The sequence below is a fragment of the Poecilia reticulata genome, chromosome 5 (genome assembly GCF_904066995.2).
Source record: "Poecilia reticulata chromosome 5, P_reticulata-male-v2, whole genome shotgun sequence".
NCBI lineage: Eukaryota > Metazoa > Chordata > Actinopteri > Cyprinodontiformes > Poeciliidae > Poecilia > Poecilia reticulata.
This window is the reverse complement of record NC_088834.1, coordinates 14995927-15010453: the sequence shown is the minus strand read 5'-3', so window position 1 is coordinate 15010453 and position 14527 is coordinate 14995927. Positions and strand designations below refer to the sequence as shown.

General features: G+C 39.6%; 1 protein-coding gene across 3 annotated transcripts; it reads left to right on the top strand.

Moving 5' to 3' along the window:
• The first annotated feature begins 924 nt into the window (after positions 1 to 924).
• On the top strand, positions 925 to 13389 carry eif4enif1 (eukaryotic translation initiation factor 4E nuclear import factor 1). 3 transcript variants are annotated; one of them, XM_008408790.3, is made up of 19 exons: positions 925 to 1490; positions 3698 to 3850; positions 3936 to 4009; positions 5430 to 5557; positions 5873 to 6147; positions 6345 to 6543; positions 6632 to 6789; positions 7385 to 7523; positions 7865 to 8041; positions 8211 to 8482; positions 9048 to 9119; positions 9648 to 9828; positions 9959 to 10035; positions 10383 to 10519; positions 11216 to 11291; positions 11400 to 11523; positions 11597 to 11911; positions 12045 to 12170; positions 12291 to 13389. In XM_008408790.3, the coding sequence occupies exons 2-19, from the start codon at positions 3746 to 3748 to the stop codon at positions 12476 to 12478; spliced, it is 2823 nt and encodes a 940-aa protein (XP_008407012.2). In that variant the 5' UTR covers positions 925 to 1490; positions 3698 to 3745; the 3' UTR covers positions 12479 to 13389. The 3 variants fall into 3 exon arrangements, with proteins under 3 accessions (XP_008407012.2, XP_008407010.2, XP_008407009.2); XM_008408788.3 differs by having other exon boundaries at positions 928 to 1490; positions 3701 to 3850; positions 12006 to 12170; positions 12291 to 13387; XM_008408787.3 differs by having other exon boundaries at positions 928 to 1490; positions 12006 to 12170; positions 12291 to 13387.
• Positions 13390 to 14527: the final 1138 nt, after the last annotated feature.

Genomic DNA, 14527 nt, shown 5'->3' with positions numbered 1-14527 from the left:
AGATAAATAGCTTAAAGGTTAGAATAATAAAGTTAAGTTCATGTAATATTTATTTATTTAAGTATTTGAATTAATGAATGAATTCATTTTTAATATTTATTTTTGTATCATTGTGGCAGGATTGGTCCGCCACACTGCCCCGGCGAGTAAATGATGCTGATCCACTGGAACCTGTTGTCAACGGCAACGCCGAAGCTTCGCTTTGGAAGCGCTGACGTCAGTCTGTGAGAGCTAGCTAGTCATAACAGAGAACTGAGGAAAACTTGACCTCAAATTGTTGTGAAGTGTAGCATATTTGTTTAATTCAGGGGAAAATTAGGAAGAAAACGAGAGGGTCTTCGGCATCAAGGAGGAGCTGAATTTTTCAACATAACAGTCCGAGAAGGCGGGGTTTGCAATGCTGTCGTTAGTGGTAGTTCGACGTTGACCCCCCACATTTTTTTTTAGTTCAAGTACTTTTTAGTGTAGAGTCTTTAATAATATTTTAGCATTTATCTATCCATTCTTTCTTTAACTCTACAGCATTACTGTTGTTTATGTCCATGTAATTATGTTTTTTAAATGGAAATGCTCTTTCATAGTACTTATGCATCGACTGTAAATTTATAAAATATTAAAATATTACTTTGCAATTTTAAGGGACCAAATCCAAGAATTTCATAGCACGTATAATGTTTCATTGTCATGGTAGTGATTTTGAATTGGATTTTAGGTAAGAAAAAAAATATTTTTCTATATTTCTTCTTTTTGTGTGATCTGATCTCAATGAATTAATTAGAATTCAAAATAAACAGGAGATAAGGTGATCAAGAAGACAATAGATTCTTTCAAATTACATCTTTTTAAAATTTAGCGATAGAAAAACTGATTCCACAAATCACAATCTATGTTTTAATTTATTTGTAATTTTTGTAGGATAATTCAGTGGAAATTGAACCAAAGCTTGATGTTTACGAACTAGATCCCAAAGGCAAAGAAATCAAGCGAACTCTTTAGACGTCCAACATATTGCCTGTAGCGTGGTTTAGAATTATTGTAAGCTACATCATCATTGACTCAATTTGCTTTAAACTATACTCAATGGAAATATTTATTGATATATTTCAGGTAAAAAATATGCAAAATAATTTAGTTGAAGCAGGCTAAAACAGTACTATCTCGAATTCTATACAGGCGCGACGGACAACATGTAATCTCTCCCAGGACCTTCTTAAAGCGGTGATTGTAGGAAAATTGCTGCTACGACTTCGAAAACAGAGAAAGAGACAGACAATAATTAGAGACTGCACAGTTTCTGTGTGAATTTTTTTCTTATTTGAACCGGTGTTATTTCGTTAAATCATCCCCTGCAGAAGTGTGTGTTGACTAAAACCACCGGAATAGCCCGACCGGCTTGATTTGTTCCTCGCTGGGTGGGTTTTATCCCCGGCTAGTTGGTTAGCCTGCTAACTAACGTGAGCAGCCAGCTATCCACGCATCATTTAAACCCAGTAAGTGTTTTATTTTAGTTTTTCTTTTTTTTTCTTGCCTAAACATTTTATAAATATTTATCTGCTTGTGTATTTTCTTCTACTCTCATCTGCATAAAACAGAAACTATATGTGTAGCGCCAGTTAAACTTGGCCAACCTATTTGAATGCTAATTCCTGATTACTGTTATTTAGAGGTTTTTTTTTTAGCTGGGGTTTATTTTTGCTTATTCATTGATCTTTCTCAAACAGTTTCTTGTAATGTCCAGACGCTACAGGTTGGTAATTATCCCCAGCTGTTTTTTTTCCTTTTCTGGTGATTGCGCTGGCACTCGGCGCTGGCTGTTGTCAATTTACTCATTAATTAGCAATCATCAACAACAAAAGTGGTCGCCACGGACGTTTCGCTGACGGTAGATGAATCTAAATAATTTAGAAGTGTTTAAGTGTTTTTTCTCCCAAGTGACTTTTAAAATAATTTTAGTTCACAATTGCCTGCTGACAGAAACTTAGGAGCGTATGAGAAGTAATGGTCAAAATTGTAGTACATTTTTCAAATTGTTCCAGGATTGACTAGAAAATAAATGGCTGGATTTTTAAATGAATATGGATATAATTAGTGGATCTCTAAAATAACAGTTAATTGTACCAAACATGGAGAAATAAATGCTGCATGAAGTTTAAAATATACGGACAAAAAATCACCTGAAAAAATGTGGTGAATCAAACAAATGTCCATTATTCCCTACTTTATACAGATGTGGCACCAGCAAGTCTGTGCTGCTAGACTTGCTGGTAGCTCTGCAGGCTTTTCTGTTTTCCTCAGAAGACCAAAATGTTGAGTGAACGTGAGGGGAAATGCATTCTGTGGTTTCTATAATTATTGTGATAGTTATAATAAACAATGGTTTTGAAGAGAACACCTACAAGCTACAGAACACCAAAACTAATATGAATTCAAACAACTGTAATATACTGATTGCAATCCTTTTTTGTCTTGGGGGGGGGGGGGGGGATATTTAATAGCTGCTGGTCACAAGTACTGAATAAAGGTTTTGTGGCTTCTGGCAAATTTAATTCAGGATGAGTACAAAGTTAGCTGTGCTTAGCTGGCAAAGTTACTGATTTGTGGTCTAGAGGAAAGAGACTGAAATTCCCAGTGAAGGAAGTGATGGTAAGCACTTAAGATGGGGCTCATTTTCAGCTGTGCGAGTTAAGCCAAGATTCAAAAGTCAGATTTCCTGACCGCTTCACAGTTCCCATTAGTTTCTTCCTGTCCTTGAAAGAAATCACCATGCCAAGACATCAGGAATAAAACCAAATTAAAATATTGATTTTAACTGCTATAGTGGTCTGTGTGAAAGATGAACACTTTCTACCAGCACAATAAATACTGATTTGATTTTATTTATTTTTTTGCACACTGCTTCAGAGTGCACCATAACTTGCGTTTGAATTACTGATGGTCCCAAAAAAAAAAGTCATTAACCTTCACACATTCTACAGATTGAACTTTCATTTCTGTTGCATGTGGGAGGCTGGAGAATTTGTCCCTCATTTTACCCTCAAACTTGTGAAATTGCGATCAAAAAATATTCAGCACAAAAACCTTCAGTAGATGTTTTTGGTAGTTGGGATAAATATAAATCACCTGAAGGACTTCTAATAATTTTCTCAACCAAAAGGTCAAGTGTGTTTGTGAAGCAAATGTTATTTTTAGCTTTAAAAATTGTAGTGGAGAGAACTGAAGGAGTCCTTAAACAACTGGAATCCCTGTTCAAAGCCAAACGTGTCATTCTGAATCTTCTATAGTTTTTAATGTTTTAACTTGAACAGTTTGCCAAACTATTAAATAAAATGGGTTTTGCGGCTCAAATGTAGTGTCCTCTTCTAGATTGTTGAATCTTTGTTTAGGTATGGCCAAAATATAAATACTATATTATTTTTGAACACAGTGTACTCAGAATCGATGTTCGTTTAGGAGGGACGTCTGTTTGGCTTCACACATTTGGCTGTCTCTTAAAGATTAAAACTTCCAATAGTTTTAATCAGAATGGAAAATGTGACATGATTGTGCATTAAGAATATCCTGCTTATTGTTAATGTGCCAGTTGAGCAATCATCCCAAATCCAGCAGTTGAAACCAAAATGGCTCCTGTTGACTCACTGGAGGCAGCATACCTGTTAATTGTAGCAGGACTTTGTTGATATTGGCATCTTTCTTCCAGCAGAACCTTCTTGGGCTTGGAGCAGTTTGACTCAGTCTGTCTTCCATCATGGAGAAAGATGCCAGTGAGCAGCAACAGCAGAAGAATGATGAGACGGCTGTGGACCAGCCCAAGCTAAAGCCAGGAGCCACCGCTCCGTTCAGATATACCAAGGTGACTCTACGGAACTGCTGCCAGTCCAAAGACGGCATCATGCAGAGATCTGCTTTAAAGCAACTCAACTGCTCTTCTTTTTCAGGAGGAACTTCTGGATATAAAGGAACTGCCGATTTCCAATGAGCGGCCTGAATGTCTCTCTGAAAAATACGACAGGTATGAACATTTAATTGTGCACTTACAGAAATCCAAACTGTTTTTTGGGGGTAAGGGGGGCCTGCAAACCTTAATTTCAGTAATCTCATTCCAAGACTTCAGCACTTATTCTTGACGAGGACTGTGATTACATCCAACATAGCTTTTATCTGGACTACTTGGTTTGTAGAATACTTTTGATTTAGGTTAATCAGCAATAATCCAAACATTTAGTTTCAAACTGCTTTATTATTCATGTCTCATGGATGATTGTCCTTGACTCATAAATATCTCTCAAGGCCACGAAACAAAGCTGTACAGACACGTACAATGCTTTGAATAGGCTTGTTCTTCAGCCTGCCCTGGAGCAAGTTTCTTATTGCCTTCAGAAAATAATGGGGAGATTAAATCTCCCCGTAAAAAACGATAAGTAAATGCTCGGTTACATTTAGAAAACTTTTGGTTTGTGATGTTTCAAATCTGTATCAGCTGGCCACATAACTCTCAGCTCAGTCTGGTGTTCAGTTCCTTTCTTTTTTTTCCAACCACACAGGCTTTCTCCAACAGGTCATTGCCTTCTAACTAGGATACTTTTGTTTTAAATTGTGGCTTCACAAGGGGAAAACAAAAATTGCTACTTGAATTATAAAACGTTAGTTGCACTGCAGTGTCTTTACTGCCTTTTTGAAAATGCTAATTCAATGATATAAATGTGGATGACATAAAAATAACATTTGGATTCAAGATATGGCTGTAACTGTGCAGTACATGCAATTTGTTGAGGTTTTTTTTAAGATTACTTTTAAATGATTACGGTGAAGTGTTATCAAGTCAAAAGTGTACATGTGACGGCTCCTTTTAAATCAAGCATAGACTCTTCTATGAAACTCCTGAAGTCCTATTTTTCTTCAGAAGCCAGATTTTTTTTTGACGATTACCTTTTAGTTCCTTCTTGATGCCAGACTTTTTTTTTTTTTATAACATTAAAAAATATATACACATTATTTCTGAGATGTGCATCTTAATGCTGTTTGATCTTTCTCCTGAATAATTCAGACAGCATTTGAGAACAGCTCTACTTGTATGAATTCACAAGTCATGGCCTATCCTATTTTAGTCCACTTGACGGACATTTTAAAATTGACCTGCAAACAAAGTCAATAATTTTACTCTTCTTTGTTTCACAAAGTAACATTTCTATTCATCTAAAATGCTTAAAGTTCTGTGTAATGATGCATTTCTGGTTTTACTTTGAAATAAATTTTGATCAAACATGTCTCATACTTTGCCATTTTTTTATTTTTTATTTTTTGTGCTGAATTTGCATTAAACCTAAACTACCTACATTTACATGCAGATGTCATGTAAATGGACTTTCCAATATTTTTGCTAACGTTGGCTTTCAGTCCATCACCTTTTAATGTTCTGTTTGTTGATCCAGTGATGGCGTCTGGGACCCAGAGAAATGGCATGCCTCCCTGTACCCGACCTCAGAGAGAAACTCCCCAATCGAAGGCTTTAAGAAAGACTACATGGATGACAAAGGTCATTTGAAACGCAGAATCCCAGGTAAATAAATGCCTGATTTGACTAACTGGTGAATCATTAGAGTTTATAAAGTCTTTGGTCTTATCATCTTTCTCTGGTTTCAAACATTCACAGACTTTTAAAACTAGTTATTTAATAATATTTAATTGGGTTTTCAATTCATATTTTTGTACAAAACAATCAGTTTAGTCAATCTGGTTTATAATGATGAAAATGTGTTTGGCCTTTAAAAGGGTTAAGGTTTTTAATCACTCGTACTTCAATGTGAATACTGTATTTGCATTTAAATCTAGATTAACTTGGTGTTTTCTTTCTATTTTTGCCCCATTCATTTAGATCCCCGTGAGCGGTTAAAGGAGGACGACCTGGATGTTGTACTGAGCCCACAGCGACGAAGCTTTGGCGGTGGTTGTCAAGGCAACGTTGTATCCGCATCAAACACCCGACGCCCAATAAGCCCGCTGGAAAATAAGGAAAACGAGACGCTCCGCCTCGGAGGCGCTCGCAGAATTGGCAGTGGGCGCATCATCGCTGCTCGAGCCTTTGAGAGAGAAGCTCGTCCAGAGAAGGAGAGGGAGCGCGAGAGAGACTTCAAGGATAAAAGATTCAGGGTTTGTGGTGCTTCTTGCGTCTTCTGTTTCAATCTACCTGACTTGCATTTTTACCCACATGTATGATTAAGATTCACAGTTCATAATTGTCCATTTACTCATAAAAGTATTCAGTTTTGTTTTTTTTTTTGCCTGGCTATTATTTGTATGACTAACTTGTGAAAACCTCATGATTCTGCATGCATCATGTCTTGCAGAGGGAATATGGTGACAAGCGTGTGTTCAGTGAAAGAAGAAGAAACGACTCGTACGCAGAGGAGGAGCCGGAGTGGTTCTCAGCCGGCCCCACCAGCCAGTCGGAGACCATTGAGCTAATCGGATTTGACGACAAAATTCTGGAGGAGGACAGACGCAAAACAAAGCGATCGAGGAAGCGAACGGACTCTGTGAAGGAAGGCACGTCAAGCCCTGCGTTCTTGAATTTAAAGGCCACACAGCATGACGATATGGGTCTGACTGTCCTGTCAAACGTTTTTGCTTGCAGCAGTGGAATGCAATGGTGAGCTAGCTGAGGAGCAAAGTGTGGCTTTGCAGGCTGATCAAGAAGTTCCCCATCCAGATCTTCTTCCAGACCCGTCAGCTGGAGACTTTGACTTCAACGAATTCTTCAACTTGGAGAAAACCATGCCAGGACTGGCCTCTGTAAGTACTGGGGGCACTGCTCTTGTTATCAAGGTAATGATGTCACATGAGGGGTGTTTTTGCAGCCACCTTACTGGATCTGGTTTCCTGTTCTGCAGTGTTTGGAAGTCGAGATTTTTAAAGCCAGAATCTGTCGTTTGACACTTGTGGCTTCAATTGCATCATATGTCGATCTTCCAGTCAAAGAAGCTTTTTTTTGTAATTTTGTTTCAAAGCATCAAATGCGTCTGCCCAAGATTACTTCTGCTGCGCTGGCTTGATCTCACTGACCTTGATCTTATCTGTGGTGACTCACTAAATGGTTATTTTTGGGCTGTTGCATGCGGTTAATGAGGCTTTAAAGGTGTCACCCTTCCAAATTTATGCCCATCGTACCTCCGTTTAGAACATGTTTTAAATTAAAGCTGCTCTGTAGCGATAAAATCGGAGCTGCATGCTAAGCGGTTCATTCAGTGACGGTGCCTGCCCCGTATCCTGGCACTTTTGCTGCTAGCTTGATGGGAAAACAAACTAAACGTAAGTTTCACGTTTTGTTTTTGCACTTTGGTGTGTCGTCTTTTCTCTGCATGAAAGGCTTCCCGTTTCTGTCTTTCAGATGATCGAGGACGTTTTGGGAGAAGGCCCCGTGACGGCGAGCCGCTTCAGTCAGTGGTTTTCTAACACCCTGAGCCCATCAGGCAGCCGGTCCAGCAGTTTGAGGTCCACCCCTCATGAGGAGCTGGAAAAACTTGCAGGCAAGCGATTTGATCACCCCAGTGTGGCTTATTTTAACCTGTAATTAACAAATTACAGGTTTGTTAATTACAGGTGGAGTAAATGTAATGAGCTGCTGACAAATAAAACTTGGCCAGTCTGACAGCTGCATCCAGATTATTAATAAAGCAAATGGAAATTAAAGACATTTTGTTTGTGCTGATTACATCCATGTCTCCTTATTTGTAACAGTAGAAAGGTTGGACACAGTTGTTTCTCATTGTGGATCCATAGTTCTACTGAATTTACCCATCAGAGTAAATGTTGGAACCAGTTTCCATCTAAAGGAAGCTAATTTGTTCTGGACTGCATCTCTTTAAAGGACTCGACCCACGCTGCTCATCTACGAGCCAAGGCTCTGCGTCACACTTCACACCTATTCAGTTATCAGAAGGCAAGGAAAAAGTGGACATCTTGGAGCTGCTGCACAAGGCCAAAGTAGACCTGAAGCCCCTTCTGTCCACGCTGTCTGTCAACAAAGCACGGCTACGAGAAAGCAGTGAGTAACGACTCGGCCTGCATTCGAGAAACATGGAATCGGTCAAGACTACTTTTGGACTTATACCTTTTTATATTAATCTAGTTGCCAATAGTTGAAACTGCCTATTTTTACTTTTCACATTTTTAAACCAGGTTTGATTTTTGTTTTCCTCCCCCTCTGTCTTCAGCCAGCTCAGGGGTGGTGCTCTCTCTGGAGGAAGTTGAAGGGGGGATGAAGGGAATGAAGCTCGGCTCAGAGCCTCGCGTGCAGAAGGTGTCTCCTCCACAGAAGGGGAACGGCACGCCCTTCATGGCCGAGCATCTGGAGGAGGCTTTGACCGGCGGCTCTGCTAGCCGGCCGCGATCCCGCGACACGGACATGTCTGCTTTTAATAAACTGGTCAGCAGCATGAAGGCAAGTGGAACTCTGCCAACTCACCCCAAACCCAACACAAACAATGTAAGTACATCTCTTGTGTTTTCTACCAGCTCCGTACTGCATGTCTAACTCTAGTTTTGCAGTAGATGCTGCCTGACCCAGTGAAGCTGCAGAAATACTTTTTGAGCTAAAATCAGACATTTAAAAGCTTTTTAAAGATGGTGGGCATAAATTTGAACCATTCTGGAGGTTACCTGGTGGGTAATTTTCATCACTGCAGTTCTTTGTGCAAGTTGCTTCGAACATGAGATTAAGTTTAAAACGAATAAGAGTAATGTAAAAGGCCATGGGAAAAATGTCTCTTTTTAAATATAATTCAAAATCTTTAGCAGCTTGCATAGGGGACTGTTGACTCGGCTTCACGTGTGTTCACTCATCTCTGTGTGCCTGTTCTTCTGTTTGGGAGGTTTAAGTGAGAATTCATCTCAGATGTTCAAATATTACACATTTATATCTGACGGTAGCTGATCAGACCTCCCGTATTCAAACAGGCCCACTGAGGTGTGATTTATGGATTTGGTGATTTGTTTTACATAATGAAGGAAAAAATGTGGCAGCGCAACTTTAAACCTTCTGTATGTTGCAGCAACCTTCGGATCAAAGTGTGGCGCCTCTCCCTGATAATGCGCCTCCTCAGCAACAGAAAAACATATTTCAGGTGTGTGTGCAATCCTCCCTCTAAGGTTGATCATGCATGTTTTGGATTAACATAAAGTCTCAAATCCTCCAAAATAAAGATTATTGTAGTTTAATATTGGGCAAAACTTTGAGAGAGCCGTGATGGTATTAAACTGCAAAATATGTCCAGGTAGAGGGATTGTGATATTCCTTTTGTAAGCTCTGCAAGAAATTATAGAAACATGGAGGGAAATTATTCTGTTCATTGGAGTTGTTGGAGAAACTGTTGCAATGTAAAGATCTTCAGCAGAAGAAAGATGCATGCTTACTGCATATGTGCTGAGTCTGAAGAGGAATTTTGTATTCAACAATTTTAATTCAACTGAATATACTTTGTTCTGATTAGATGGTTTTTGAAAACAAACTTCATGTATGTATTAGAAAACTGGGATGTCTCCTGTAGTTGCTGGTTGATTCATGTCAATCTGCAATCCACATCACAGAATTTGACCCACTGATCAATGTGTCTGTTGAATTAAAGTGCAACGTCACTCGGGTCTCTCTGTAGGCGCTCCTTGGTGTTCGTGGTAGCTCCCCGACTCCGTTAGGCGGTCTGCTGGGAAACTCTGAGCCCTCCGTGACTTCTGGCCCTTTGCATGGTTTACTACACAAGGGCCCCTCACCCCCTCTGTTTCCACAGCGGGCCCCCTCACCTGACTACTTCAATAACAGAATGCCACCTGCTGCAGGTAAGTCTAAAAGGACAGACTGACATTACTTGAACTTTCTAAGTTTGGTGTTCTAAATAATTATTCAGGCTTACTTGTTGTGGTTTTAAGTGTTCAACTAAACTGGATACAATTGTTTTGATACTTCAAGGATTTCCAGCTGGTCCTCGGTCTCTGCTACCAGAACAGTTTGACATCCACAGGTCCATCAGTCCTTCTCAGCAGCAGGTTGGTTGTTTTGGTGGCAGGAGTTTGGGATTCATTAGTGTGGATGAAACTTCACTTTGTTCTAGGAGATGTGGAAACGTTTTTTTTCCTCAGAGCTTTAAAAGGCTTTCATTGATTGTAGTTTTGCAATCTTGTTTTTATTTTTGGACCTGAATTTTTCTTTTTTTAGTGGCTTTTTATTAATGTTGACTCACTTGCATTATTGGTCTGTTTTATAAAATCAGAATCACTTTAATCTTTGCCATATAAATTTACTCTGTACTAAGTCACCTTGTCAAGAAAAGTCTCCATACTGTGTGATAGTTTTGTGTGTTTTAAAGATGGGGTTATGTAACTTGTTTCCGCAGATGAGGGCGCTCTCACTACCTGTAAATCAAGCTGATCTGGAAGTCCTAGCTCTCCAGCAGGACCTTGCTCTCCATGGCCACCCTTCATTTCAGTCAGGCTACAACAAACACCTGCAGGACAGATCCTTCAGAAATAGGCAAGTATTTTAATTTGGCTTGAATATGTGATTTACTGCTTTTTTTTCTTAACCTAATGTGATGGTAATCTTAAATATTTTTGCTCTGTAGCAAATGCACTGTGCAGTTATTAGCCCACTGAGCTAATGATCATATGATTTTATGCATGTTTTCTAACTCCAATTTGTATAAATGTGAAAGCAAATCTCAAACACATGTGAGTGGGAAATCTGTGGTCTAAAAATTTAAACCTTTATATCAAGGCGTGTGTGTATAGTTATTAGGCAGCTCATGTTCTTCAGGGACAATGAGCCAAAAAGACTAACTGATTCTGAAATGTAGGAATTGGGTAAGGTTTTTCAGAGGAATGCAGCTCACCAAGACATTATGGTGTGATCCCAGAACTATTTGTTGCAAATGGTGAGAAGCATCTCAAATGTGTTGAGGCCACAAAATTAAAGGCCAAAGATTGGGGAAGAATGAACCCAAAACTAGAATGAGCCTGTTCTCTTCTGGTGCCGTCGCATAGCCTGTCTTTGGTGCCCAACAACAAGGTGGAGGTCAGATGAAGAAAATCGTAAAAGTGAAAGAATAACCTCCTTCGTTTCAAGTTCATTAATGTTTTGGCTTGACTGAGTATTGTAGTTCAAAATTAAAATGAACTTGCCTTGTTTGTAAATACAGTGTATGACTTAAATGCCTGCATGATCCAATAGGCCTCAGCGGGTAAATCGCTCCCCTGGACCTCAGCCTGCTGGAAGAACCTCCCCAGGAAACGCAGTTACTAGCATGGTGAGCATAAACTCTTCGGTAAAGAGCTTTTTTTCATTCTTTTACTTGCATGTAATCAGTGAAAAGTATGTACTTGTAATTTTACTATTTTATGCTTTTCAATTGCAGTTATCCCCATCGTTTACACCCACATCTGTGATCCGTAAAATGTACGCAACAAAAGAGAAAAGCAAGGACGAGCAGTCGAGTCGTCCAGAGACTAAAGAAGAAGCGGCCACGAACTCACAAGATGGTACAGAGCAGCTGCTTGCCTACGCTTTGTCCTGCTAGCAGTGATGTGATGCTGAGGGTTTTTGTGCTTTCAGGCAGTAGCTCTCCAAACCACCTACTGGGGTCAGTGGACGGAAATGTCTCTCAGTCTGTGGGAACAAAGATCAGTCCTCAAACCATGCAAAGTAAAGACCAGGAGCGTCTGAGACCCGGTTCCACCGGACACCACATGACTCCGATGGCACCTCCAGGTCCGTCTTCATCCTTCCCTCGTCCCATCTACCCGGTACCATTGCTGTCCCATGTCCCCATGGTGCGCCCCCCTCCTCAGCTCCACCCAAACGTGGTTCAGAGAATGCTAGCACAGGGGATCTCGCCCCAGCAGCTCGGACCTGCCCTCATGCAAGCAGGTTAGTGGTTTCTACCGGCCCAACACTAGTGTTATTTATGTTTAATCACTTTTGGACTTGACGTTTATGAACTGCTTTTTCTTGAACTCACAAGGTATCTTTCCACCGCATGTTGACCTTGCACAACTTCAAGGCTTACCTCCGGCCCTGCTGGGACAGCCGCTGTACCCACTGAGTGCAACAGGACTTCTACCTCCCAGAGCAAATACTCCCATGCAGTTAGCAGTCATGCAGCAGCAGCTTCAAGGGCAGAGGCCAAGTAAGTTTAGAAGTCGTATGTGGTAAAACGCATCCAAGATTCTCTGGTTCTGACTCAGTTTTCTGAAAGACTGCAAAACATGAAGCTCTAAAGCATTAAATCCTTTTCTCCTTGTTGCAGTGCATCCCGGCCTACCAGGCGCTCCGTCTCAGAACCAAGGCCTCCACCGGACAAACGGCTCTCAGCGACACGGGGCCAGTCCCCCTTTGGGCCTGGCCAAGTGGTTTGGATCGGACGTGCTAGAGCAGCCACTGCCCTCCATGCCAGCTAAAGTAATCAGTGTGGATGAACTGGAGTTCCACCCATAATGAAAATGCATTATTAGCTGGAAAGTGAGTTTTCCCTCTGCCCATCGCCACCTCCTGCTTACCATGACAATGTGAACTTTAATTTGAAAGATGGCGGATAGTGGGAGATTGTAACAATGTTTTGTTTGAACAGATGAGTGGAGGTTTGTGTTGCCAGCTTTTTTTTTTTTTTTTTTTGTATTGGTAAATAATGTAAAGGCTCAATTGTACAGACCATGAGAGAATCTTATTCTGTGTATATAGCTGTAGTTTTTTTTTTTTTTTTTTTTTTTTTTTTTGTTCTTTCTTTTTCCCCTCCTGATCTTGGGAGCTGTGAAAAAGTCCTGTTGTTGAACTTGAATTGGGAAACGAATCTGGTAGCATTCCTTTCTGGTGTCCACCTTAATCTCCTCCCCCTGCGATAATGAGAAAGGGCCACTGTTGGGGGGGAGAAGTGAGTTACTTGGTGCACTCTCCACCATATTTTGAGGTGTCATTAGTGGCTATTTCCCTGAAGAGGTTAAGAATAGCAAGACACTGATGGAGGATGCAACAAGCTGGTTGTGCCTTTTTTTTTTCTTCTTTTTTTTTATTTGGACTTGCCCCCCTCACTCCCTGTTTCCCTTTAATTTCTTCCACTGTATTCTCCAGTCCGGTGTCACAAGAATTCAACACTGCTCACACTGTCATTTGAGGGTGTTTGGGATTCAGTTTATGTGCTATTAAGTTATAAGAAGCACAAATAGAATTAATAAATAAAAACTTGAGTAAAAAAAACAACTTGTAAATGTTTTTCTTTTTAATACTGGTTTGTTCTTAAAGCACCTGTTTTTACATTTTCCAGATAATCCTTTGAATCTTCAAATCAAAGGTCTTGAACTGCACTTGTTCAAATCCTGTTCAAACATGCATTTGTCTACACTGAAGTAGTTGACTGGTTTGTTCAGCTTGAGCTGAGGATTACAGATGGTACTTTGCTGTGATGGAGCAAGCTGCATGATGCAGAGAAGCCCTTCCCTTCAAACCTTTGAAATAATTCTGTATTGTAATGGTTTAGTATTTTAACTAAACCATTTTTGAAAATGGGGCTTTCAACAGTTTTTAAAAACTTGTCAATCTGATTTTAAATCATTTTACTGAAACTTGGGAACTAGAATTACTGGTAATACAGTTGAGGGTTTGGGGGGGGATAAAGGGAACTTCATATAGGTCTGTATCAGCAATGGGAATTGGATTTATACAGAACTGGAAAGCAGTATCAGGTTATATTTAACCACATACACTTATGTTTAATATTTTCAGATCAAACAAATGATTCAAATTATCTCAAATACAAGATGTTTTTATTGTTTTATTTGGGGATAAAAAGCTATTGAAACCCAACCTGGCCCAAGATGGAAAAATAATTCACCCCCCTGTTTAATCCACTTAGCACTTTGTAGTGCTAAGTGCTATGCCTAGGATTACTGCTGGGCACATAAAAGGAAATGATAGAACCTTTTCAGCTATATGAAGTAGGCTGATTTCAAAAATAAACCTTGTGGTCAGATTGAAATCAATTCAAGAATAGACTAAACAGCACCAATGATGTCGGTTACAAAGGGTCACTAAGCTATTTTTGAGATGTGATCTATTCTTGATGAACTTGAGAAAACATTGGAAATTACCCAACACTTGTTGGGTAATTGTTTTTTGTTTACATAGATTGCAATACAGAAGTTTAGTCACATTTTTACTTTTATTTTTCCCTTTTAACAGTTATGAACAAGCTTAAAGTGTTTTCAGAGATATAAGGTCCGCTTCAGGAGATCCGTCCTGCCCACAATCATCAACAATGCAATTTCATTAATTTGACAAAACGAGTTGTATTTAATTTCCCTTTGGCATTAAAGTATTTTTTAATTAAATTTTTAAGATCATCCAAAGTCCCACACTAATATCTCACCCCAACCACTAGTATAATATAAACTTAAAATGTAAACTCTATAACATACATATGCTGCTATTTAAGTGCAAATGTGAGCATGTTTATTCTCACCATCGTTTGTTTCTATGTGCTTTAATTGGGTA